The sequence below is a fragment of the Xenopus laevis genome, chromosome 6L (genome assembly GCF_017654675.1).
Source record: "Xenopus laevis strain J_2021 chromosome 6L, Xenopus_laevis_v10.1, whole genome shotgun sequence".
NCBI classification, from domain to species: domain Eukaryota; kingdom Metazoa; phylum Chordata; class Amphibia; order Anura; family Pipidae; genus Xenopus; species Xenopus laevis.
Window position 1 is genome coordinate 76,824,867 of NC_054381.1, and position 27,725 is coordinate 76,852,591.

The 27,725-nt window shown below is 40.1% G+C and overlaps 1 protein-coding gene across 7 annotated transcripts in view; it reads right to left on the minus strand.

The window, feature by feature from the left end:
• Positions 1–27,725, minus strand: part of LOC108719053 — a 121,589-nt gene that overhangs the window by 53,181 nt on the left and 40,683 nt on the right. For 3 of the 7 annotated variants that reach the window (XM_041566205.1, XM_041566203.1, XM_041566204.1), the window contains 6 exons: positions 23,884–23,958; positions 22,221–22,357; positions 21,929–22,051; positions 16,807–16,846; positions 14,736–14,769; positions 13,363–13,384 (listed from right to left, as the gene is read on the minus strand). In XM_041566205.1, coding sequence (XP_041422139.1) covers positions 13,363–13,384; positions 14,736–14,769; positions 16,807–16,846; positions 21,929–22,051; positions 22,221–22,357; positions 23,884–23,958 — 431 coding nt within the window. Of the gene's footprint in view, positions 1–13,362; positions 13,385–14,735; positions 14,770–16,806; positions 16,847–21,928; positions 22,052–22,220; positions 22,358–23,883; positions 23,959–24,056; positions 24,194–27,725 lie in introns of all 7 variants that reach the window. The other 4 variants (XM_041566209.1, XM_041566208.1, XM_041566207.1 and 1 more) reach the window with 3 other exon arrangements.

Below are 27,725 nucleotides of genomic sequence, written 5' to 3' on the forward strand. Positions count from 1 at the left end.
AAACCATGAAAGAGCAGTGTCCCGAATGCCAGCTGAGTGTAGAATGTCAAGGAGGAGTGTGTGGTCAACTGTGTCAAAGGCTGCAGAGAGATCTAGAAGGATTAGAGTGGAATAATGACCTTTAGACTTTGCCAATAGAAAATCATTGGTTACTTTGGTGAGGGCAGTTTCAGTCGAGTGTGATGGGCGGAAGCCCGATTGCAAGGGGTCGAGGAGGGAGTTGTGAGTGAGATGCTGGATCAGGTGTTTATAAACCAGCCTTTCTAGTAATTTGGAGGCGAATGGAAGAAGGGAGACCGGTCGATAGTTAGTGGGAGAGCTGGGATCAAGGGAAGGTTTTTTGAGGATAGGAGTGATTAGTGCTTGTTTGTATAATGATGGAAAGGTACCAGTAGAGAGTGAAAGATTGAATAGGTGGGTAAGTGCAGGAGAGAGTGTATCAGAGATTGGGTGGAGAAGGCGAGAGGGTATGGGGTCAAGGGAGCAGGTGGTGGGTTTTGAGCTGGCTAGAAGTTTGCTGACTTCATCTAGAGTTGCAGGGGTGAAGGAGTGTAAAGTAGATGTGAGTGGACTGCACGTTGGTCTGAGATTGTTGTCGGACGGTATGCTCAGCCTAATGAGATCGATTTTTTCATTAAAGAAATGAGCAAGGTCTTGGGCAGTAACATTAATAGGTGGAGGAGGTGGAGGGGGGCATAGGAGTGAGTTAAATGTGGCAAACAGCTGCTGTGGTTTGGAGGACATAGTAGATATTAGATAAGAGAAGTATTGTTCTTTGGCTAATGATAGAGCTCGGTTATAGCAGGAGAGCATGAATTTGAAGTGGATGAAATCAGGATCAGTTCGTGACTTTCTCCACCGTCGCTCAGCTGATCTACTACATCTTCTGAGGTACCGTGTTACACTAGTGTGCCAGGGTTGGGGTTTAGCTGGCCGGCTGTGACGGGTGATAGAAGGTGCAAGGGAGTCAAGTGCTGTTGAAAGGGCATCGTTGTAGAGAGAAGCTGCCATATTGGGACAGGAGAGACTATTAATATGAGATATGGATTGTGCTGATACTGTTGATAATTGTTGTGGTTCAAAGGCATTAAGGTTTCTGTACGTGTGGGTAGAGAGAGATGGTTGTGAAGGTGCAGGTGAAAGCAGTATCTGAAAGGAGAGTAGATGATGGTCAGACAGAGGGTAGGGAGAGTTTATTAAGTTGGATGGGCAGCATGAGTGGCAGAATATAAGGTCAAGAGCATGACCCTCGATGTGGGTAGGTGAGTCGGTCCACTGAGAGAGACCAAATGAAGCTGTTAGAGAGAGAAGTTTAGAGGTGGCAGCAGAAGCAGAGTTGTCAATGGGGATGTTGAAGTCCCCTAAAACGAGAGCAGGTGTCTCACTGGAGAGAAAGTATGGAAGCCAGGCAGCAAAGTGATCCAAGAAGGTGGAGTAGGGACCTGGGGGGTCAAATACCCAAATACATTTATAATGTGAATGCCAAAAATGGTTACCACTGTACAAAGGTCTGATATTCTTATAACTCAAATAAAACAAAAGATATTGCAGTTTCATAGAGATACAACATGATAGTAAAATGTCCTCATGAAATGTAGCTTCTTTTAAACTGTAGTCTGTCTTGCAAGAGGTATATGCCTAGTATAAAGTAATGTTTTATTGCTTAAGTAGAAATGGGTTAATAATTTGCCAACAAGATTTAAAGGAGAACTAAACCATAAAAACAATTGCACTACAAATACTATTATTTTATTTACTGAACTTACTACACTAGCCTCTAAGGTTCAGCAAATCTGTAAATCATTGGATGCATACCAAAACTTATACCAAAAGTGTAGTGGGGCAGATCTCTTTTAAAGAAGAACTGAACCCTAAAAATGAATATGGCTAAAAATACCATATTTTATATAATGACCTTATTGCACCAGCCTAAAGTTTCAGATTCTCAATAAGAACAAATGATCCAGGATTTCAAACCTGTCACAAGAGGTTACCATATTGGAAAGTGTCTGCGACATGCACATGCTCAGTGGGCTCTGAGCAGCTGTTGATGGTCTTTTCAAGTTATTGAATGTGTGCAATGTTAGGAAAGAAGTTCTCAACATTTCCCTTCTCAAAAAAGCAGCTTTCTAGATATAGATACCTTGGGGAGTGTTGCTCCTAGAATAAACAGGGAATAGGAACTGAATTGTTTGATAGATTGAATTAAATTGATTATATGTGAGGCTGGTCACAGAGTTTTTGTTATTTATATTTTTTCTGAGTTCTTTTATATTTATTATAATTTTTGCATCTTCTGTAATCAATAACCCTCGATTTCATCTTAGCTTGTTACTAAAAATGCATTAAGTAAATAAGTATAAATTAAAGGGGAACTCCGGCTTCCAAACCAAAATTTGATAAATTTGCCCACATAACACAGAAACCCCTAATACAGTCATATGAAAAGTTTGGGAACCCCTCTAAGTGTGCATAATAATTTACTCCACTTTCAACAAAAAAGATAAAAGTGGAACGTCTTTCATTTCCCAGGAACTAGGGAGTACTGGGGTGTTTTCTGAACAAAGATTTTTAGTGAAGCAGTATTCAAGTTGTATGAAATTAAATCAAGTGTGAAAAACTGGCATTGCAGAAATTTGGGTACCCTTGTAATTTTGCTAATTTGAATGCATGTAACTGCTCAATACGGATTACTGCCAACCCCAAATTGGTTGGATTAGTTGAACTTGATAGGCAGGTGTGTACCATCATGATAAAGGGTATTTAAGGTGGCCAATTGCAAGTTGTACTTCTGTTTGACTCTCCTCTGAAGAGTGACAGCATGGGATCCTCAAAACAACTCTCAAAACAACTGAAAACAAAGATTGTTTAGTATCATGGTTTAGGGGAAAGCTACAAAAAGCTATCTCAGAGGTTTAAACTGTCAGCATCAACTGTAAGGAATGTAATCAGGAATTGGAAGGTCTGGCAGGCCAAGAAAAATACAGGAGCGGCATATGCAGAGGATTGTGAGAATGATTACAGACAACCCAAATATCACCTCCAAATACCTGCAAGAACATCTTGCTGCAGATGGTGTACATTGTTCAACAATTCAGCAAAATGTGCACAAAGAACTTCTGTATGGTAGGGTGATGAGAAAGAAGCCCTTTCTGTACTCACATAAACACAAACAGAGTTGTTGTTGTATGCAAAAGCTCATTTAGACAAGCCACAGTCATTTTGGAACAAAGTGCTTTGGACTGACGAGACAAAAATGTAGTTATTTACTCATAACAAAAATCGCTTTGCATGGAGGAAGAAGAACACGGCATTACAAGAAAAACACCTACTGTCAAATTTGCTGGAGGATCCATCATGCTTTGGGGCTGTGTGGCTAGTTCAGGGACTGGGTACCTTATTAAAGTCGAGGGTCGGATGAATTCAACACATCATCAACAAATTCTTCAGGATAATGTTCAAGCATCAGTCAAAGTTGAAGTTACGCAGGGGTTGGATATTGCAACAAGTCAATGACCCTAAACGCACTTCAAAATCTACAAAGGCATTTATACAGAGGGAGAAGTACAATATTCTGGCCGTCACAGTTACCCGACTTTAATATCATGGAAAATTTATGGGATGATTTGAAGCTGGCTGCCCATGCTCAGCAGCCATCATATTTAACGGAACTGGAGAGACTTTATATGGATGAATGGTCAAAAATACAGCCATCCAGGATCCAGACACTCATCAAAGGCTATAGGAGGATTCTAGAGGCTGTTACATTTGCAAAAGGAGGCTCAACTTAGTATTGGTGAAATAGCTCTGTCGGGGTACCCACATTTATGCACCTGTCTAATTGTATGATGCAAATTTTCTGTCAATCCAATAAACTTCATGTCACTGCTGAAATACTACTGTTTCAAGTCATGCTATATATTAAAAGGAAGTTGCTACTTTGAAAGCTCAGCCAATGATAAACAAAACTCCAAAGAATTAAGAGAAGTTCCCAAACTTTTTCATATGACTGTATACCCAGTATAGATAACCGTTTCTTTAAAAAGTATGAATAAATGCCATTTTCTATGCTGCAATCCAGCTGGTTAACAGTTCCTCTCTTTCTGCATCATTTGAAATACTAGCAGGGAAGGAGGGACTAAAACACTGATGTTACAAATTGTAACAAATTCTCCACAGGTTACAGACAGCATGCAGGAACTAAATAACCCACAATGCATTGCACTGTGATGTTCCGTTCCTTATTGAAATCACATGTTCAGGGAAGCTTAGGGAACTGTCAGAAACCATTAAAAATCATGAAAAGTCTGCAGATTTTAATTGATTATATATATTGCAAAGTTGCTTGAAATTATGTTTACTGTTCAAAAAGCTTAAGTTATGTTTTTCTGGAGTTCCCCCTTTAAGTATATAGCGTGCATTTAGAGCCAATTTTGATATGAATGTATCCAAAGTAACATTAACGTTATGCTTTATGATGTACTTTAATGTGTTTTAACTGCTGAATGTTTAGCAGGATTTTTTTTTTAAAATATTGATTACGTAATGTTTCCATTTGTTTGGTTAGACCGGTTATTTGACTGAAAGGTTACTACTGGAGTTTGATAAAGTAGCTAGTGTTTCCAACAAAATGCTTTAAGCTAGCATGTCCCCTGCCTACTACTGAACTAATAAGCTTGATTTTTTTTGAACATGCATGGATTCTACAGCCATTTGCTGACTATGCAGATGCTTCTTGTATTGCAAGTTTTTGAACAGCCTTTTTTGCCTTTGACATCAGAATGGAGTGGACATTGACCATGACTCTGTGGGAAAGCATGATACCGTGTTCTCTCATTTGTATTAACATCTTCAATGCTATAGAACTCGAGGCCTTGGGCAGGTACAGAACCCCAAAGCATAATGTGCATAATTTCGATCCTACTTCTTTGTTAAGCTTTAGTCTCATTTAACAGCAAAGCACTACAAATTCATGTACTTCAATCAAACCTGATGGCAATTGTTGTATTGGAAGACTGCATGTTGTATTGAAGGACCACATGTTGTATTGGAGGACCACATGTTGTATTGGAGGACCACATGTTGTATTGGAGGACCACATGTTGTATTGGAGGACCACATGTTGTATTGGAGGACCACATGTTGTTGTCACGGCCCGAAGGCTCAGTGGTAGTGAGGACCAAGGAGGAGACACAACACCAAGTTCGCGGTACAAAAGGATTTATCATAAGAATAGTCGTAAGCAGGCAAATGGTCAATACAGGCGGCAAGGATCAGAATCGTTTAAACAGGCAAGAAGTCGGTACACAGATAATCAGTAATAGCAGAATCACACCCAGGAACTATACGAAATAGACCTATAATTGGGCAAGGACACAAAGGGAAAATGAGACTAAATAGTCCAAAGTTGGCGCCAAAACTTGACGCCGTGACGTCATGACGCTGACGCCGGCGTCCTCACGTTGACGTCCTGACGCACATTCTGACGCCGGCGTCCATTCCGTCGCCGGCGACCAATCCTGGGGCGACACGTTTCTGACGCGGCCATATTGCGACCAGGAAGGACCGCATGGTGGAGCAGGAGGTCGCCATCTTGGACGTCCCGTGGGGTAAGTTCCTTGCTTTCCATTACAGTACCCCCCTCCTTAGGGGGGGCCTCAGGACCACCGAGGCTAGGGGAAGAAGGAAAGAGTCTGTGGAACTTACGAATCAGGACAGGTGCGTGTACGTCTGAACTCCTCACCCAAGAACACTCCTCTGGACCGAACCCCTTCCACTCAATAAGATATTGAAGGATGCCCCTAGAAATACGAGAGTCCAAGATTCTCTTGACTTCGAATTCTTGATGATCGTCAACCAAAATAGGAGCTGGAGAGGAAGAAGAAGAGGGACAAGACATAGCAGGTTTAAGCAGGGAAACATGAAAAACATTGGGTATCCGTAGCTCAGGAGGAAGTTGAAGACGAACAGCCACAGGGTTGATGATTTCGATGATAGGGAAGGGACCGATGAATTTAGGACCAAGCTTGGGTGTAGGAATCTTGAGACGAATGTTGCGAGTGGAAAGAAAAACTTTATCACCAGGGGTATATGGAGGGGAAGAAATCCTTCTTTTATCAGCAAACCTTTTCTGCACCAGGGAACTCTTCTCTAAGTTAGCCGCAGTAGCATGCCAAATAGCCAACATGTGAGCCGCTTGGTCATTGGCTGCAGGGACATTGGTAAGAAGAAGATCCTGGGAGAACGCCAAAGGATTGAGACCATAAACACAGAAGAAGGGAGACTTCTGAGAAGAAGAATGCAGAGCGTTGTTGTGAGCAAATTCAGCCCAGGGAAGAAGATCCGACCAGTCATCCTGGCACAGGGACACATGACAACGAAGAAACTGTTCCAAGGCCTGATTGACTCGTTCTGCGGCTCCATTAGACTGTGGGTGGTAGGCAGAAGAAAATTGAAGGGAAATGTTAAGAGCTTTGCAAAGGGATCTCCAGAACTTGGAAACAAACTGGGAACCCCGGTCAGACACAATCTCAGCAGGAAAGCCATGGAGACGAAAAATATGTTTGATGAAAAGTTCAGAAAGTTCAGGGGCAGAAGGCAGTTTTCGCAGAGGCGTGAAATGAGCCATCTTGCTGAATCTGTTGATCACCACCCAGATGACAGTGTGACCAGATGAAACAGGAAGATCGACAATAAAATCCATCGCCAAGTGAGTCCAAGGTCGAGATGGAATGGGAAGTGGCAAGAGTAAACCCTTGGGGGGGGAATGACCGGACTTGGAAACAGCACAAATGGAGCAGGATGAAACAAAGTCTTTGACATCTTTCCTTAGGGTCGGCCACCAGACCAAACGAGACAAGAGCTCTGTTGTCTTCTCAATCCCAGGATGACCGGCCTGTTTGGAACTGTGAGACTGGGAAAGGATGGCATGACGAAATTCTGGAGGCACAAAGGCAACGCCCAGAGGAGTCTCCACAGGAGCTGAAGATTGAGCAGAAAGTAACTGGGAGGCACAGGAGGGAAACAAGGCAGCAATAATCTTGCTAGAGGGCACAATGGGTACAGGATCTTCGGGGCAGGAATCTTCAGGAGCAAAGCTTCTGGACAGAGCATCAGCCTTCTTGTTTCTGGAGCCAGGACGAAAGGTGATAGTAAAATTAAAACGAGAAAAGAAAAGTGCCCACCTGGCTTGTCGGGGATTGAGGCGCTTGAGGGATTGAATAAATTCAAGGTTCTTGTGGTCGGTAAAGATTGTCACCGGAATAGACGAACCTTTAAGCAAATGTCTCCATTCCTCCAAGGCCAGCTTAACGTCGTAGTTCTGCTCAGGATAAGAAAATTTTTTGGAGAAAAAGGCACAAGGGTGGAGTTTACCGTCAGAAGAAGATCTTTGAGACAGAACTGCTCCAGCTCCTACATCCGAGGCATCGACTTCAATGAAGAAGGGTTGTAGGGGTTCAGGGTGTCTGAGAATTGGAGCAGAAGAAAAGGCTTCCTTGAGAATCTTGAAGGCTTCGAGAGCTAGAGGGGGCCAGAGTTGAGGTTTATTCCCTTTACGGATCAGGGCGAGAATTGGATGGATCTTGGAAGAAAAGTTTTTGATAAATTGTCTATAATAATTGGCGAAGCCAATAAACCTCTGAACTGCCTTGATGCTGGTAGGAAGAGGCCAATCCAAAATTGCAGAAACTTTGGCGGGATCCATCTTGAAACCTTGTGGAGAAATGATGTAGCCAAGAAAAGGAATGGAAGAAACTTCGAAGGTACATTTTTCCATTTTGGCAAAGAGATTGTTTTTCCTCAACCTGGAAAGAACCTCCCGCACATGGCAACGATGATCAGAAAGGTTTTTGGAAAAAATAAGAATGTCGTCTAAGTACACGACCACACACTGTCCCAAAAGGTCACGAAAAACGTCGTTGACTAATTCCTGGAAGACCGCAGGAGCATTGCAAAGACCAAAAGGCATGACGAGATACTCGTAATGGCCATCACGAGTATTGAAAGCGGTCTTCCATTCATCTCCCTCACGGATCCGAATAAGGTTGTAGGCCCCACGCAAATCCAGCTTAGTAAAGACACTAGCCCCCTTGAGCTGATCAAAAAGTTCAGAGATGAGAGGAAGAGGGTATCTGTTCTTTACGGTGATCTTATTTAACCCCCTGTAATCGATGCATGGCCGCAAACTACCGTCTTTCTTCTCAACAAAGAAGAACCCTGCTCCAGCAGGGGAAGTAGAAGGACGAATAAAACCTCTTTGAAGATTTTCCTGGATGTAAGACTTCATAGCCGAAGTTTCGGAGGGGGAAAGTGGATAAGTGCGACCACGGGGAGGCATTGAGCCGGGTAACAGTTCTATGGGACAATCATAGGGACGATGAGGTGGGAGAGTCTCAGCGGACTTTTTATCAAAGACATCGGAAAAGGCTTGGTACACGGGAGGAAGAGAAGAACTTGAAGACACTGAAGAAACTTTGATAACAGGAACAGAACAGTTGTGTGCACAAAATGGACTCCAACGGGAAACTTGAGAGCTTGCCCAGTCGATGACCGGGTTATGAATACACAGCCATGGCAATCCCAGGACAACAGGAGTAGAGGGGCAGTCAATGAGAAGAAAAGACAGTCTTTCCAAATGCATAGTGCCCACCTTGAATGAAAGTTCCTGAGTAGACTGCGAGATGATGGCAGAGGAAAGAGGACGGTCATCAATCGCCAGGACTCGGAGAGGAGTTGCCAAGGGTTGGAGCGGAATGGCATGGTTATCAGCAAAGGCTCGATCCATGAAGTTGCCCGCAGCACCAGAATCGAGGAAGGCCTGAGACGAGATCTTCCTGGAGCCGAACTGGATTTGAACAGGAAGAAGAAACCGTTGAGCAGAGGAATGGGGAGGAGGACAAATTCCACCCAGGTAAGTCTCCCCAAGCTTACCTAGGCTTTGGAGTTTCCCGGCTTCACTGGGCATTCCTGGGCGAAGTGGGCTCTTCCCCCACAGTAAAGGCATAACCCAGCAGCCCTTCTCCGGAGCTTCTCCTGCTCGGAAAGGCGTGCCCGCCCGATCTGCATTGGCTCTTCAGGTGGTAAAGGAGAAGTAGCAGGTGCCGTAGGAGGAGGAGGGAAAAGGTTGGAAGTCGGACTGGGAAGTAGAGGTCTTTGGAAGCGTGGAGCCAGGGTGGGTTGGAACCTGGAAAACTTCCTAGTACGTTCCCTGTCAAGTTCGACTTGGAACTCCCTCTGTCGGGTGTCAACCTTCACAGCCAACGCAACAAGGTCCTCCCATCGCGGAGGAATCTCACGGGATACGAGATCGTTCTTGATGCGCATCGCCAGGCCGTTATAGAAGGCGGCATGATATCCGTCATTATTCCATGAAGTTTCTGCCACAAGAGTTCGGAACTCGATAGCGTATTCAGGAACAGAACGAGTCCCTTGCTGCAGCTGGAATAAACGAGCCGAGGCAGAAGTAGCCCGGCCGGGAGCATCAAAGACTGTGCGTAGGTCCGGGATGAAGGCCCTGGCATCATCGATTACCGGATCCTCCTTCTCCCAGAGAGGAGAAGCCCACTCCAGAGCTTTCCCTTGCAGGCGGGTAATAATATAGCCCACTTTTGCTCGCTCCGAGACAAACTGACCTGGAAGCAGGGTGAATTGGATTTCACACTGGTTGATGAAACCACGGCATGACTCCGGATCACCACTGTACAAAGGAGGTGCAGGAATGCGAGGCTCGGAAACTTGGAGCGGAGTTACAGGAACCGGCATAGGGACTGGGGCCGCAGGAGATAAGGCAGACAATTTCTCCAGGATTGCTTCAAGTGCCTGGCCGAAGTGGGATTGCTGGGCTTCATAGGACTGCATGCGGGACGCTAATCCACGAACGGCTCTGCCGACATCAGTTGGAACTTGAGGCTCCTCAGAGGGGTCCATGGCCCAATTATACTGTCACGGCCCGAAGGCTCAGTGGTAGTGAGGACCAAGGAGGAGACACAACACCAAGTTCGCGGTACAAAAGGATTTATCAGAAGAATAGTCGTAAGCAGGCAAATGGTCAATACAGGCGGCAAGGATCAGAATCGTTTAAACAGGCAAGAAGTCGGTACACAGATAATCAGTAATAGCAGAATCACACCCAGGAACTATACGAAATAGACCTATAATTGGGCAAGGACACAAAGGGAAAATGAGACTAAATAGTCCAAAGTTGGCGCCAAAACTTGACGCTGTGACGTCATGACGCTGACGCCGGCGTCCTCACGTTGACGTCCTGACGCCGACGCACATTCTGACGCCGGCGTCCATTCCGTCGCCGGCGACCAATCCTGGGGCGACACGTTTCTGACGCGGCCATATTGCGACCAGGAAGGACCGCATGGTGGAGCAGGAGGTCGCCATCTTGGACGTCCCGTGGGGTAAGTTCCTTGCTTTCCATTACAGTTGTATTGGAGGACCACATGTTGCATTGGAGGACCACATGTTGCATTGGAGGACCACATGTTGCATTGGAGGACCACATGTTGCATTGGAGGACCACATGTTGTATTGGAGGACCACATGTTGTATTGGAAAATTCTCACACTGGTTCCAGTATTAAGGGGGTTATTTATCAAAGGTAGAATTTTAGAGCTATGCGAGTTTTCAAGCGAAACCCACTGAATGAAACTCGAACATCTTCAAATGGTTCAATGGACCTTTGCCATTGACTCTTACATGACCTCAACAGATTTAAGATGGTGTATTTTCAGTGGAGCAAAGGGTTTTTTGGTTTTTTTTACCCCAAAAATCTATTTTTGGCCATAAAATAACCTTGAAAACACTTATTTTCCATGGAAAATACAACTTGATGCTTAATAAATCTGTTGCTAAATGTATGTTTTCAAATGCAAGGAGTCTAGTAAAATTGGAGAGCTGGAGGTGCAGTTAATATTATTGGCTATACATTGTTTTGGAAAGACAAAGGCAAAAGAAAAGAGGGAGGGTTATATCTGTTTGTTAGGCATAGTTTAAAAGCTAATATAAAGGAGGAGGTGATGTTAGAAAAAGAGGAGGGTGAAGTCTTATGGGTGCAGCTCTTCACTGATTGGAAAGAGTCCAGCAAATTAATTTTAGTATGTTAATAATTAGTATGTTATAGAAGCCTAATGTAAGAGAGGAGGAGGAGGAGGCTACGTTTCTGATGCAAATAGAAAAGGCTGTTAGTTTGGGGAAAGTAATGATAATGGGTGATTTTAATTACCCAGATATTGACAGGAACTACAGTACTACCAGTATAGTTAATGAAAACAAGTTTATAAACTTTATGGCACAGGTTGCTGAGGGGCCATCTGGTTCTAATAGAGCTTAGTTCTAAGAGAGCCATCTGGTTCTAAGAGAGCTTAGTTCATTTTTAGACTGGCATCTATTTCTGATTTTCTCAGACTCGCTTTCATCTGGTATGGTACCTATGGATCGGAGGGAAGCTGAAGTCATTCCAATATTTAAAAAGGGATTGCGATATCAGCCTGGCAATTGTAGGATAGTAAGTTAGTCTGTGGTGGGCAAATTATTTGACAAAATTATTTGTCCTAGTGAATGGCATTATGAGCAGCAATCAGCATGGCTTTATGAAGGATAGGTTATGTCAGACAAATTTGATTGCTAAGTATGATGCTGGACAGTGGGGGAGCAGGAGATATGATCTATTGGATGTTGCCAAAGCGTTTGAGCCCCACAACGACTGCTTTCTGAACTAAGGTCTGTTGGGCTTAAAAGGATACTGTCATGAGAAAACATGTTTTTTTCAAAACGCATCAGTTAATAGTACTGCTCCAGCAGAATTCCGCACTGAAATCCATTTTTCAAAAGAGCAAACTGATTTTTTTTATATTCAATTTTGTAATCTGACATGGGGCTAGACATATTGTCAGTTTTCCAGCTGCCCCCAGTCATGTGACTTGTGCTCTGATAAACTTCAGTCACTGTAAGTTGGAGTGATATCACCCCCTCCCTTCCTCCTCCAACAGCCTAACAAAAGAGCAATGGGAAGGTAGCCAGATAGCAGTTCCCTAACACAAGTTAACAGCTCCCTAGTAGATTTAAGAACAACACTCAATAGTAAAAGCCAAGTCCCACTGAGACTCCTTCAGTTACATTAAGTAGGAGAGATAACAGCCTGCCAGAAAGTAATTCCATCCTTAAAGGGGTTGTTCACCTTCAAACAACTAGTTGTTATCAGATAGATCACCAGAAATAACGACTTTTTCCAATGACTTTCTATTTTCTATGTGTCACGGTTTTTCTAATATTGAAGTATAAAGTGTCATTTCTCTCCTTCTGAAGCAGCTCTGGGAGGGGGGGTCGCCGATCCTGTAAACTGTTCTAAATTGATACATTTAGTTGATACATTTCTTATCTTTGTCCCTGCTGAGCAGAATCTCTGGGTTTCATTACAGGCAGCTGTTAGAATTGATACAATTGTTGCTAATACTCCAGAGATGCTGCTGAGAGATGTATCAACTAAATGTTGCAAAATTGTAACAGTTCAGAATCTGCACCTGGATTACTGAGCTGTCAGACTCAAACACCAGAGACATGAACATTCAACTTTAAACTTAGATTTTGGAAAAAACTTAAAAAATAAATAATGGAAAGTAATTGGAAAAGGTCATTATTTCTAGGGAACAATCTAAAAACAACTAAATTGAAAAAAGTGTTTGGAAGGTGAACAACCCCTTTAAGCGCAGGCACAAGTCACATGACTGGGGGCAGCTGGGAAACTGACAATATCTCTAGCCCCATGTCAGATTTCAAAATTGAATATAAAAAAAATCTGTTTGCTCTTTTGAGAATTGGATTTCAGTGCAGAAGTCTGCTGGAATAGCACTATTAACTTTTTTTTTGTTGAAAAAAACATGTTTTCCCATGACATTATCCCTTTAATGAAGTCGTTTGCACATGGATAGGAAACTGGCTACAGCATAAGGTACAGAGGGTGGTTGTTAATGGTACATTCTTTACTAGTAGTAAGGTTCTTAGTGGGGTCCCTCAGGATGTGGAATTCTTTCCCTGAATCAGCAGTACTGGCTGATACATTAGATAGCTTTAAGAAGGGGTTGGACGGCTTTTTAGCAAATGAATACAGGGTTATGAAAGATAGCTCATAGAACAAGTTGATCCATGGACCGGTCCGATTACCATCTTGGAGATAGGAAGGAATTTTTTACCCCTTTGAGGAGAGGCTTCAAATGGGTTTTTTTGCCTTCCTCTGGATGAACTAGCAGTTAGGCAGGTGGACTTAAAGGGTTGAACTTGATGGATGCGTGTCTATATTTAACCTTACTTACTATATTACGGTGTACTTCTAAGCTACAATAGTATGATACTTACGTTTTCGTTCAAAGCACTTATCCTAAAAAAGAAAATATCAAAATGTTAAAGTAGGATAGAACATATGTCTTGAATAAAACCATATACTTGGGAAAGGTTCGCTCATTTGGTGACCTTGTCAAACAAATGGGTCTTAAATGTACAACTAGTTTAAAGGAGAACAAAACCCTAATAATTATTATGGCCTAAAGTTTTGCTTCATTCAGCAGCAATGATCCAGGATTTGAAACCTGTCACAGGGGGTCACCATATTGGGAAGTGTCTGCGACACTGAGTGGGCTCTGAGCAGCTGTTGAAACAAAACAGAAGTTGCGGAGCATATCGGCAGCTGAATCATAAAATCTTCATTTATTGGAAATGATTAAAAGCATAACTATCATAGCAGTGACTTGTAACCCTATGCTTAAGCGTAGGGGTACAAGTCACTGCTATGATATTTATGCTTTTAATCATTTCCAATAAATGAAGATTTTATGATTCAGCTGCCGCTATGCTCCGCAACTTCTGTTTTGTTTCTACGTGATATTGGCCTGGACCGGGGGCATGCTGCGTGCAAGCACACAGGTTTGCTGAATTTACACGTGCAGGTGAGAGAGGGGGAGTGCTCCCTTTTGACTTTCTACTCTGAGCAGCTGTTGAGAAGCTAAGCTTAGGGGTCGTTATCAAGCCGAAAATGAGGTTAGCCTGTAATATAAGCTGATGCTACAGGGCAGATCACTACATTTGGATTCTAGTTCAAGGGTGCCCAAAAGGTAGACTGGATCTACCAGTAGACCCTTAGCTTGTCTAAATTACCCTCCTATTTCATGCTTTTCATTCAGATATTTCTTATGTTATTGTTACATAAGAAATAATTATTTGTTTAATATAGCAATATACATTTTCTCATAAATCAATATTTAAATAATATTTTCCATGGAACAGAATGCCAACAATGCTTTTATGGCTGTAGATCATAATGGGACATCACTAAGAGTAGACCTGCAATGGTTAAGTATGGGCACAGAAACAGCCTTATATTTTTGAAACATTTGTATTCAATGTGTACTGTATATTTTGAGTCAGGCCCTAAGCTCAGTAACTGACAGCAGCACAGAGCATGTGCAGTGCATCAGCAGAAAAGAAGATGAGGAGTTACTGGGGCATCTTCAGCCACAGATATTCACTGCTAAAAGGCTGTGGTTACCTTGGGCTGATATAGAAGCTAAAACATGATGTAAAACATTTCTAGCCTACTTCCTTTAAGGGACAAATGCAGAGACAAATATTAACAGGGTTTTTTTTTAAAAAAATATATAATAAAAGCAAAAAATGGGGAACTATTTCCTATAAACACATGAAATAAAAATGTATTTAAAATACTGAAAACTTACTTTTGATGTCTTATCAGATTGAATTTCCAAAAATCTGGAAAATTAGTGTTTAGTGTCATTTAGTGTAAAAACAGCCCATTATTCTTTAAAAAAATTCTTCCTCAAAAAGTTATTTGTAAATTGCTATCAAAACCTTTGTTTATCTGGTTGTTTATATTCTCTGTACTATTTGCCTCTTGAAACAATGTAACAGGAACCAACTATTAATCAGATGAGAACAGACTTACACTATTTCAAGAACATATTTAGAAAATTTAAATCTAAAATTTGCTTAGAATAAAATTTTCTATCAATATGCCAAAAAAAAAAAAAAAAATATTGGGGGAAAAGATCCTCTTTCAGTGCTAGCTAATGCCCAACAAAAATGTACTCTCTTAGCCAAGACATGCTGTGACGTGAAGGTACATTCCACTAAACTGTCAATGTTGCTACTACATAAAGGCTACCTTAAGAGTTCCAGTCTCTGTATTCAAAGATACCAAACCCTGGCCTTTCCTTATAAATTATGTTCCACTTGGAATCGCCACGTTGTGCCGATACATTTGTTCTTTTACCTTGGAGTTCCCTCTCATCCTTTTAAAACCAAAGAGCTGACCTAAACATCTTTCAAAATTTGTTGCAGAAGTGTATTTATATCAAAGCTGCCTTGAATAAAGCATGGCATAAAATGGTAGTCTATAATATGCATCAAGCAGCATACTGCTAGAAATATACAGGTATTAAATTTCCAAAGAGATCAAGATAAGGCCTAAATATATTATGCAACTTACTTGATGTGTTGCTTATTTTGGGTTATTAACCCAATTAATCATATATAAACTCAAATTCTACACACTCTTGTACTTGGCTGGCAGAGCAGTACTACCATACACATCTTTAAATGGCAGTTAACCCCCAGGTAACACAGTCTTGATATTGGGTCTGTATGGAACCAGTGAGACAAAATATGTCCAATGAATATAATATAATCTCTGGTGGTGGCACAAAAAAAAAACCAAATGGCTGGTGCTCATTGCGAGGATATCACTTATGTCAAAAAAGCTTATGTCATATTAAGAAATACCCTTAAATGCATATGCCTCATCCTCTCCTATGGATAGCAACCCCCAGCACATAAACATATTAGGGACCCCCAACAACTATTGTCCTTTGAAATTGGATGTTCCCCTAATCCCCCACACTTAATGGCTGGTTGAACTTGCTAAAAGCAACACTCCCCCTAATACAGCTTACCTATACTGCAAGAGCTTGTCTCCAGAAATATGATCTGGTGTGGCGAGACTGGCTGGAAGCCACAAAGGAGTCTTAATGTCAGAGATGACAAGCTAGTAGCAGCATAGCTACACATACTCATTGTTCAAGCGGTCCAGAGGTAACAGATACAGAATCATAACTGAACCAAAATGTTTACGAATGTGTAGGATTCAAAAATGCCGTACTGTAATAACTATAATGAGATGGAACCATGCACGTTTTAATGTTTGTTTGCTTATTGTTATATAATGCAAAATAAAAACCTTTAAAAAAAAAACAGAATTTGTTTACAGTATTTTTTCTATTTATTATGACAAAAGATGCATATACTAACTGCATTGGAAGCTAATGAATAGGGGACAAAAGAAAAGCATTCCTTTTATGTATATACATTTATCATTATAATTATATCACTTCTCGAGTTGATTGGGTTTCATGGGTTGATACATATTATGGGGCAGCACAGTTGCTCAGTAGGTAGTATTGCTGCCTTGCAGTGCTAGAGTCCTGAGTTTCATTCCAGTCAGGGCACAATTTACATGAAGCTAGTATTTTCTCCCTGACTCTGCATGGGTTTCCACTAGTTCCCTCCCACAAAATCATACATCTGGGTTAAATGAATCCTGATAAAACAGACCCCACTTGTGATAAGAGTGTAAGCTCCACTGGGGCAGGGACAGATGTGATAAATGCTATAAAGCTTTGTGAAAATATGTCTGTCCTATATAACCACCAGCAAATAAATAATTATGTGCAGAAAACTATACTTTTTAATTGCTTCTTCCCTTTTGCTTTAAAATTTGAGTAAATAACTTACCATCTTTGTAAACTCCAGTGGTTATGGTCGTGAAGCTAATCTAAGAAACAAGAAAATGATTTCTTTAAATAGATTCAACATTATAGTTAAATATAATCTGTGAGCATTCATATGAAGCATGGGTATGAGATCTAGTATTTGGAAACTCATAATCACTACAAATAGAGCAAAGTAATATCATACAGTATTGAATCTTTCTTTTAGATTTATTTGATTTTGCTCCATAATGTGACCACATTTGATTTTAGCATAAATCAATTTTGACTGTAAAATAATCCCATTTTTTTAATGTTTCAGGAAGCCTTAGGGTATTTGCTTATGGAAAGGCCCCTATGTAGAAAACATCTAGCCCTAAGCATTCCCTAAAACCTATCCCATACCCTGAAAAAAAAAGCTTGAGCATTGTTTGGTTCAGGTGAAAGTATGCAGGATAGCATTATGTTAGTGTATAAAAATAATATAGGTTGGTAGGAACTGCATTTGTTAGTTTTGTTTGCAGGTTTTAGGATTAGTACAATATTGCTTCTAAGAATGTGGCTGGTAGCCAAGAGCTTTCCAGAAAACATTTGCAGTGTCTCAAGCAAGGTCATGGTTATAAACAAGTGTCCAGACGCATTAAAAAAGTAAACTTTACATTGGATTCACTTTATTCCTTGCTGGCTCAATGCCTAATGTTACTCTGGGAATGGCATGACTACCTGAAGAGTTTTTTTTTCACTGTACCACAATGGCGGTTTTTTTGACACATAATGTCAAGGGACTTAATAGCCCTCAAAAACATTCTATGGCCTTTCGCTATTATAAATCTATGGGAATACAAATACTTTTTTTTGCAGTAAACACATTTTTCCAGAACTTCAATTCCTAATTATTTTCACAGTCAATTCCCACGTTTTTTTGGCCACGGCGGAGAAGAAACAGAAGGGAGTGGGAATCTTTATTAACAAAAATGTACCATTTATATTGTTAAAGTGTGTGCCCGACCCACAAGGGCATTTTGTCATTATTGTTTGTCTTATTGGGGAGAAGCTCTACACCTTAGCATCAGTATGTAGCCCGAATGATCACCAACATATATTCTATAATAGCTTTTTACATCTTTGTCCATACACAACAGAGGACAAGTTATAATAGGAGGTGATTTGAACACTACTTTGATTGCTAATAAGGATCGTTATGATCCTATGAATCCACTTAAGAAATATTCTGAATCTATTTCAAAAGTATTACAAACTAAATTAAAAGATATGGGACTTGCTGATGCATGGAGAGAGCGTAATCCCTTTAAAAGCGATTATACCTTCCATTCGAACCCTAATAAGACATACTCCAGAATTGACTATGTCTTACTTGGTCTCCCACTTTTGCCAAAAATAATCTCTGCAACAATCCCTGTATGCTCTTGGTCAAACCACAATCCAGTGAAAGTTATTCTACACAATTTAGATTCTCTGAGACATGCTCCAATATGGAGGTTGAATGAAGCCATCCTTACAAACCCACAAGTTTGTTCCCAAATTGAACAGGAATTAATTTCCTATTTTGAAATTAATAATACTTCTGATGTTAGTGAATCAATACTTTGGGAAGCTCATAAAACCTACATCAGGGGTATTATTATTAAAATTTGTTCAAAAAGGAAGAGGGGGAAAAAACTATAAAAGTGAATAAATTAACACAGCAATTGGAACAAACTGAGTTAAGAGTACAGAACTAATCATAATAATAGATTGTTTAAAAGTATTCGACAACTCAAAACAGAACTCAATTTAATCCTTTTGGAAGATGTTGAAAAACAACTTCAATGGATGAGACAAAAATTGTATACTAAGGCTAATAAAATTGATATGTTGTTAGCCAATAAACTAAGAAATATGCAGAGAGGTCCTTCTACGTATAGCTTACTTACCAAATCGGGCGCTATTACAGCTAATCCTTTTAAAGATTGCTGAAACATTTAAGGATTACTATTCACAACTTTATAAGAACCAAACTATATTTAATAAACAGAAAGCAGACTCAATCTTCCGAGATATAGCGATTCCCACTTTAACTAAGATGATCAGATAGCTTCTATGGAACAACCTATTGCAATGGACTTAGTCCAGTGGGCCATAAAATCTTTGAAATCACAAAAAGCACCAGGGCAGGATGGGCTTACAGCCCCTTATTATAAACATTTCTCCAAAGTCTTGATACCTCATATTACTAATATGTTTAATTTCATAGGAACTGGTCAGCAATACACTTCTGATTCTCTTAGAGCATTTATAACAGCCATACCAAAACCAAACAAAGATAGCAATTTAGCTGAAAACCATAGACCAATTACAATATTAAACCATGATATCAAACTCATAGGGAAAATTCTGGCCAGGCGTATCAATGTGTTTTTAAATACCTTACTAAATAGAGACCAAGCAGGTTTTGTGCCTGGTAGACAGCCAACAGATAACATTCATAGGGTTATTGATTTAGTGCATTGGGCCAGAGAGAGGGGCACACCGCAGTGCTCCTCTCTCTGGATATAGAAAAAGCTTTTGACTCACTGTCATGGGATTTTCTTAAATATGCCCTGAATAGATATGGGTTCCCTCTGACTTTTTTGTCACATATTAAGGCATTGTACAACTTCCCTACGGCACAAATAAAGTTTTGTGGCTTTCTTTCTACTCCAATTGTAATAGAGAGGGGTACGCGGCAGGGATGCCCACTGTCGCCAATCTTGTTTGTTATGACAATGGAATTTGTGGCAGCATGGATAAGGCATAATGTAGATGTATCGGGTATCTCTATAGCACAACAGGAATAAAAATGCTGTTTATATGCTGATGACTTGTTGCTTACTATTTCCAAGCCATTGATTTCATTGCCGAACCTATTTAATATCATGGACAAATTTCAATTGCTTTCTGGGCTTAAAATTAATGTAATTAAATCTGAGACACTACCGCTAAATATCTCACCTGCTATGAAGAAACTTTTAGAATTGAAATTTGATTTTGAATGGGTACAAACTTCAATAAAATACTTAGGGGTACGTATTACAGATTCATATCACACGTTAGGTATAAATAATTACAAAAACCTTATCAAGAAATTAGTGGATGACTAGTTTTTTGATCTCATGGTTTGGTAGAATTAACATCATAAAAATGAGCATATTACCCCGTATATTGTACCTGTTTCGTACCCTTCCTGTCCCACCGCCAGTTGATTTATTAACCAGGTTACAAAATGCATGCCTTAAGTTTATCTGGTGTGCTAAACGACCAAGAATAGCTAAAGCAATATTGTATAGACATAGGTCAATGGGTGGATTGAGTGTCCCAAACTTTCATGAATATTATATGGCTGCACAGATATCACAGATGTTGCATTGGTTTGTTCTTTCACAACCACCGAAATGGATACTGATTGAACAGGACATTTGTCAATGCAGTTTCCTTGGGGATACCTTATGGATTCCTAATGTACCACAATCTGCTAAGAACTTTCCTACTGTAAAGCATACCTTGACTATATGGCACGCTGTAACCTCTAAACCTCACTGGTTGTCGAAAAATAAACCCTTAGCACCTTTGTTTAATAATCCAGACTTTCCACCGGGCCTGGAACCTAGGCAATTCAATTGGTGGGTAGATAAAGGACTTACACATATTCGCCACTATTTATTGCATAGTAAAGTTATAAGCTGGACTGTCTTACAAGACAGATATGCCATTCCTGATCAAGAACAATACCGCTATAATCAAATACGGCATTTCTTAACTACTCTAGAGAAGCAATTTTCATTTTCCCCTCTTACATTCTTTGAAGCACTATGTTTGCATCGTCCCCAGATGAAAGGATCTCTCAGTTACCTATACAGACAATATACTACTTCACAACCTATAGTATCCCTAACATATGTTAAAAATTGGACAGCAGAATTGTCACTGGATATGGATGAGCACACTTGGCAAACAATTTTCACAAACACAATGTATACTTCAGTTAATATATTGGCGCAAGAAACCTCATATAAGATCTTAAGTAGATGGTACTTGGTACCTACTCGCATAGCCAAATGGAAACAGGGAGCTAATCCTAGTTGTTTTCGAGGATGTGCCACACTAGGCACTATGCTGCATATATTTTGGCAGTGTAATAGGGTACAACGCTTATGGACTAGAGTTTACGAATTAATATATACAGTATTACAAGTAAACATACCTAAATGCCCAGTGGAAGCATTACTGAACAAACCAATAGAGGCATTGTATAAACCGCACTATAAACTATCACACATTTTTTCACTGCAACTAAGCAAACTATTGCAAAAGCTTGGCTAACTCCACATTTGGCCTTCTCAGAAGTCAAAAACAGAATAGATGTTGTCTTCCTTATGGAAAAACTCACTAGCATATCGCAAGATAAACAGGAACAATTCACGAAAGTTTGGGATCCATGGATTCAATACCACTACCCAGAGAGATTTGACCGTAATGTTTTAGCCTACTAGTAGGCCATATAAAGAAACAGGACCGGAGTCCTATGGTATAACCTCACTGATAATTTGTTTGTATAATGCTTGGTGCAGTGTATGGAAGAAATCCTCTCCCCCCCCTTTTCCTTTTTTTTTTCTCTTCTGCCTTTCTCTTCGTCTCTTCTCACTGCCCTTTTCTATTCCTCTTTTCTTTTCCTATCCCACCTAACCCCTGTTAAAATTTTTTTGGATTACCTTGTTTATCAATATTTTTACATTCTCGGTAGCATATAGCACTCACCAATGAGTCGAACAATTAAATTGTATGTATTATGTTTAACTATGATCTGATATCTTCAACGGCTGTTTAAATGTACATCCTATATTAATGCACTGAGATGTAATTATTGAATATCTGCAATAAAGAAATATTGAAACAAAAAAAAAGTAAACTTTGCAATGAAAGCTTTACATTTTTGTGCTGGTCACATGTGATGCAACTTCCATGCTGGCAGTCAAGCTACAGTTAATGACATTAAACACACAAGAAACACTTTGCTTGATAGTGTGTGGAAGGCAGATAGCTCTTGCACTGCATTGGTGAAAAAAAAATTCTTCCTGTGAATGATACTGTACCGTTAAGGTACCACTTACCTTCATTTTATCTGACCCTTCGCTTTGCTCAATTTCCTTTGCCCGTTCTCTCAAGATTAATTCTTGTTCATAAAATGGAGTATTTTTTCCATACAAAGGCAGGATGTGCATATACTTTTTTCGCTGTAAAAAAAGATTTTTTTTAACACAAATCGTAAACTTTAGTAAACTGAAGTTAAAAAGGAACAGTTTTTGACAGAACAGTTTTGGTGAGGTACTGTGGGAAGAAAAAGAACACTTGCCATTGCAAAAATGTATAAGTCACAAAACTGTGGCAAGATTTTATACTTACAATATAGTTCAATCTGTGTTTGAAGCTTTTGAGATGTTGTATTATGCAATATAATGGTCCTTTTTTAAGACAAAGATTACACTGAAAAGCTGTCTGGGAACTTACATCTGAATTTATTTGTACAATATACTGCAAACCTAAATGAAAGAGGTAATAGTTTAGGTAGGTGTACAAGGATTAATTTCCTAGGCTTGTAAGGATAGCATAATATACAAGTAAGGAATTCTAAAGTAAAGCCTTCTTCATGAACAGATCATCCTTGAAGAAGAAACCCTACATCCACATATCAAATTACTGCTATAAGGTAGTAAACAAAAAACTATAAAATTATGCCAACTAAAGGGTACAGTAAAACCTTTTTTTTATTTTGTTCAAATTAAAGTTATCTTTAAATAAACACCATCAGAGGAAGCACAGAAGGAGGAGAGGCTATAACTAAAGAGAGCGATTATAGCAACAGTGTCATGAATCAGGATTTTTGGGTTAGCAGAAGGGGAAGTGTGTGAGATAGAAAAAGAGATAAGATGACGATCTCAAAGATGTAAAGGATCACGGTTTGTGGTAAAGAACACATCTAGGAAATTATCATCCTTATGGGTGGCTGAATTAGTCCACTGCTGGTGATCAAAGGAGTAGGTTATATGTAGAAATCGAGATGGCCAGGACTGAGAAAGGTTATCAACATGACAACTGAAATAACCCAAAATAATACAGGGCAGTCAGAACATAGGAAAAAACACAGTAGAAGTCAGAAAGGATTGTAGCAGAAGATTTGGCAGAGCCACCCATGCAGAAAAAGGGTGGTACGGTTGAAGTGCATGCACTTCAAAAGAAAGAAGCAAGAAGGATGGAGGTATAGAGATTAGCTTAACGTTGCAATTGGCAGAATGCCTACTGTCCCCCATGGCCAGTAGAGCGGGGAGTATGAAAGAAGAGAGAGTCTTAACAGAGAGCTACCTCAATAGTGAGCCAGGTCTTTCTCAAAGAAGGTTGGAATGCACACACTTGATAAAGGGCCTAGCCAGAAACATGTAGTGTGATTTTGGATATTCCCTCCCCAATAAAAGGATTTTTTGCAGTCTCAGACTACTGCCGTGGATTTGTCCTGCTCTCCAACCTTCTTTGAGCAATTCGATTAGGGTATCAACACAGGATACCCTCCAGGACTACAAATTAAGCAATTAGTGTCGATGAGCTACAGTTCATCTTATACATTTAGAGCCAGGTCTTTGTTAGGTTAAGAGATGAAAAGATTTAAGAGCAATTGTGAATTCAAGTGGATTTGTAAGTAATTGAGTTGGTATTAAGAAGAGCACAAGGGAAGGGGATAAAATAATAGGCATATAGGTTAGACATTAGCATTACATGGAGGTTTTAACAAAGGCATTGTGAGGATGATAACAGATAGGTATACAGCAGGGTGGCCAAGCATCTCTGTGTGCCTCTTCTAACATTATACAATGAGTAGCAATGTGTTTACAGCCCACAGAGTTTTGAGAACAGACAGCCTGTTCAAAAATGCTGTCTTGAGTCAAGGAGCTTCCAAATAATGAATAGCAACAGTGAAAGGTGTATAGACTTATTTTGACTGACACGGTTTTCCACCACATGCCAGTCAAATCACAAGGTGTGCCATTACCCTTTACAATATTTGCTGACTTACCAATTAATGGTTCTTTCCTTTTTAGACTTAAAACATAATCTTCAAGGCTCGTATACTTATCCAAAGAACTTTTGTCTAAAAGAGAAAATGAAGCTAGCATAAATTTCAAATGCTTTTTAATGCATAATCCACCAAATTTAAAAAAACATTAAAAGATAGGAAGCTGTTCTTACTAGAAAATCCTAGTAGGTTCGTCTGTCAGTGCAGGACGAATTGGGTTAAATTGCTCCTCTCTGGAGGCAGGATAAATTAAAAACTCATTCTTCTCCTCCTGTATCTACACCATTTCTGTCAGTGTTTGTGTCAAAATCTGTCGACGGAGAAGAAGAAGAGAACCCTAACTAACCTATGGGTGAGCAGCAAAAACCAAGCACCACTCCCAAATGGATAATTTGGTATTGGTTTCTATGGTAAGGACCAGGACCTGGAAACTGATCTGCTTAACATGGAGGTCACTTCCTGCAACACACAACCCCTTGAGAAAGCCCTGTTTGGTGGCAAAAGAGCTGTTAGATAATTTGTTCATGAGAAGATGCAGGGGCCCCTGTAAGGAATATTGAGAAGGCAGAAGGTACAGATTAAACCGCATGACACGGCAAATACACCGCCAGTATTTCAGCGAACCATAATTAAAGTTCCAGAAGATTTGGCAGCTGAACAGAACTTCATAATGGAAGCAATAACATGAATACCTCTGGGACAAATATGATTTCATAAGCTTCCTCCATATATACTGGTTATGGACATTGGTAATTTCATGAAAGTTTGAATTCCGGGTTGCACTCTTGGTGCATGCATTGTTGAACTATAAGGTTACTTGGAGGCTGCACAGTCCAAAACTGTGGCTCAATAATGTTACCTATTTGAAATCCAGTTGTTATCTTATCTTTTTAACTTCTGAATGTAGTACTGTGGTTAAAAACTGTGCTTAGTATCATTACTAATCAGCAGCACACTTTAACAGTGGGAGGGACCCGTCCTTATATCCTCCTGTTGATGTTTTTATGGGAAAGGGAAGTACTTTTTTTTTTCTAAAGGATTCTTTCATGTAACGATCTATAGTTGCCTTACAACTACCAGAGGAACAGCTTAATTGGTTTCATAAATGTTATATAAATGACGTTCCTCCAGAAGTGTTCCCCACGTCTCCGTGATTTGGTGAAATAGTGTCGGATTTCATTTCCATTGCCCTGGATGAAATGTATATTTCTGCTTAAGAAGTCTGCTTGCCAATATTGGAATGAAATTGTGGAAATCTGTAATCTTTCTGCCCAGCCCATAATACTTCCTTAGGGGCCAATGTGTTGTGTGTGCCTTCTCTTTAGGTACACCGCTGTTGTTCAATTATTGGATTGAATCCTGATGTGTTTGTTTGGCAGGAAGTGTTTGGAGATTTTGATAGTTGTTTGAATCTCCCACCTACCCAGTCCCCAATGACAGCAAATGAGGAGTTGCGAAGTTGAGGAAAATGAGCAGTGGGGCTGTGAGTGGGGGATGTGCGAGTGGGTTGGGTGCGGGTGGGGAGCACCCTCCTAGTTTTTAAACCCGGCCTCGTTACCAATATGCCAGTGCATTGTACAACACCCTCAGCTCCAAGATGTTTATATGGAGTTCGACCTCTTGATGAGACCATGCTCCTTGGCAAATTCTCAGTGGCCATGTTGCTCCCCAGCCTACAAGGTTTGAGTTGGTGACAATGACTTTCTGAACTGGCCAAATCTACTCTCTACCTTTTCTGAAGATGGGGTAAATAAGTTCACTAATGTAAGTGGGTGAGAGATGCTGGTGTCAGGTGGATTAGCTGATTAGACTCTGATGATCTTTGTTTCAATGTTGTAGGATGTTACATTGCAATGGTCTGACACTAGATGTCATGTGCCCTAGGAGGCTGAAGATGATGTGTGCCATCAGGAGAGGATGCCTTAAGAGATCTCTGAGTCTGCTTTGCAGGGACAAAGCTTTGGCCAGGGGAAAGTAAATGTTAGAATTCCTAAGCATAATCCTAGACACCAATCTATCTAGCTTCTGCATCGTTCAAGGACACTCTTTTTGTGGTTGATTAGCAAACCATGTTGTTGGAGACTATTAGAATCAAATTGGGAGCAGGATCAGTAAACGTTACTGGTATGCATGCCGGAGACCTCTAGTGACCAAACAGAGGTAAAACCATAAACTCAATAATTTCTCCAAGGCACGCTAGTAAGTAAAAAAATATACTTTATTTACATCAATAGTTAAAAAACATGAAAAATATCCCCTCTAACGCCTAATGCGTTTCATGCTTACCCAGCACTTAGTCATAGGCAGAATCCAACTAGTCTCTTTTGCTCTGTTCCTTAAGTACTAGCACATGTAGTCCCTCCCCTTAGTAAAACCAATCACAAACATATGTTACAATTGCCATATATCATCCAATGGACTACTGGCTTCATTCAGATACAATGATCTATGTGTTAGATAATCCATGTTACAGGGCATATACAGAAATATAATTAAAAAATAGTCATGCATATATAGTTAAATATAACAAGTCACATCAACCTGGTTTGTAGGTGAAAAATCCAATAAATCAATATACCTCAGGAGGTCACCCCCTCTAATGCCTGTCTTAATTTGTTCTATTCCTTGTATGGAAAAATACTGTAAATTACTGTTATTACATTCTTGAAAGTGCCTAGTGACATTGGTTTTGCTGCTCAATTTAATATTACTCACTTGATTGATATGTTCCCTGATACGTTCTTTCAATGATCTAGTAGTGCAACCCACGTATTGTTTGCCACACTTAGTACAAGTGATAAGGTAAACAATCCCCTTGCTGCAACAATTGATATATTGTTTGATTTTGTATGTAGTTGTAGTCACAGTTGAATTGAATTCTCCAGAAACTTTCAAGTATTTACATGTAACACAGCGATTGTGCCCACACTTAAAGCAACCGCTGTATCTCAAGAACTCCTGTTTGCTATTGTTCTTCTCTTTGAATAGACTCGGAGACAATGAGTCACCAAGAGTATAAGCATGTCTTGCTACACACCCTATTCCCGGTATTAGTATCCTACAAAAATCGCTATCGGCATAAAGTATGGGCAAAAACTTTTTCACCGTTTTAACAATTTTTTTATATTGTCTACTATATCGTGTAATAAAAGAGATTTTTTGTCCAAATTCTTTCTTGTATGTTTTATTCTGTGGGGCCAAAAGGATATCCCTATCAGTGTTTTCGGCTCTAGTATAGGCCCTCTGGATTAACCTATTATTGTACCCCCTTTCTTTAAACCTGTCCCTCATTTCGTTCGCCTTGGTTTTATATTCACCCAAAGTAGAGCAGTTTCTGCGCAATCGCAGGAACTGTCCTATTGGGATCCCAGCTATTTGACTCTTTGGGTGGCACGACTGTGCATGGAGCAGAGTGATACCACTGCATGGTTTCCGATAAATTGTAGTATGTATAATGTTAGCTTTAGTCATCAGTTTAACATCCAAAAATTCTATTTCATCCTTAGAGAATGTGTCTGTAAATCTTAGGTTCAGATCATTGGTGTTAATACCCTCCACAAATTCTCTAAACTTCTGTTCTCCTCCTGTCCAAATACAGAGCAAATCGTCAATATAACGAATACAGAATTTTAGATATTGATTACTTGTTGCTGTCATGTGGGTTTCCTCCCACCACCCCATATAGAGGTTGGCGAAGGAGGGAGCAAATTTAGCTCCCATGGCCGTCCCACACTTTTGAAAATAGTATTGGCCATTGAACAGGAAATAGTTATGTTTCAATAGAAATCCAATAGCTTGTAGGAGAAAACCTTTCAACTCTTCTGTGTATTTACTGTATCTAT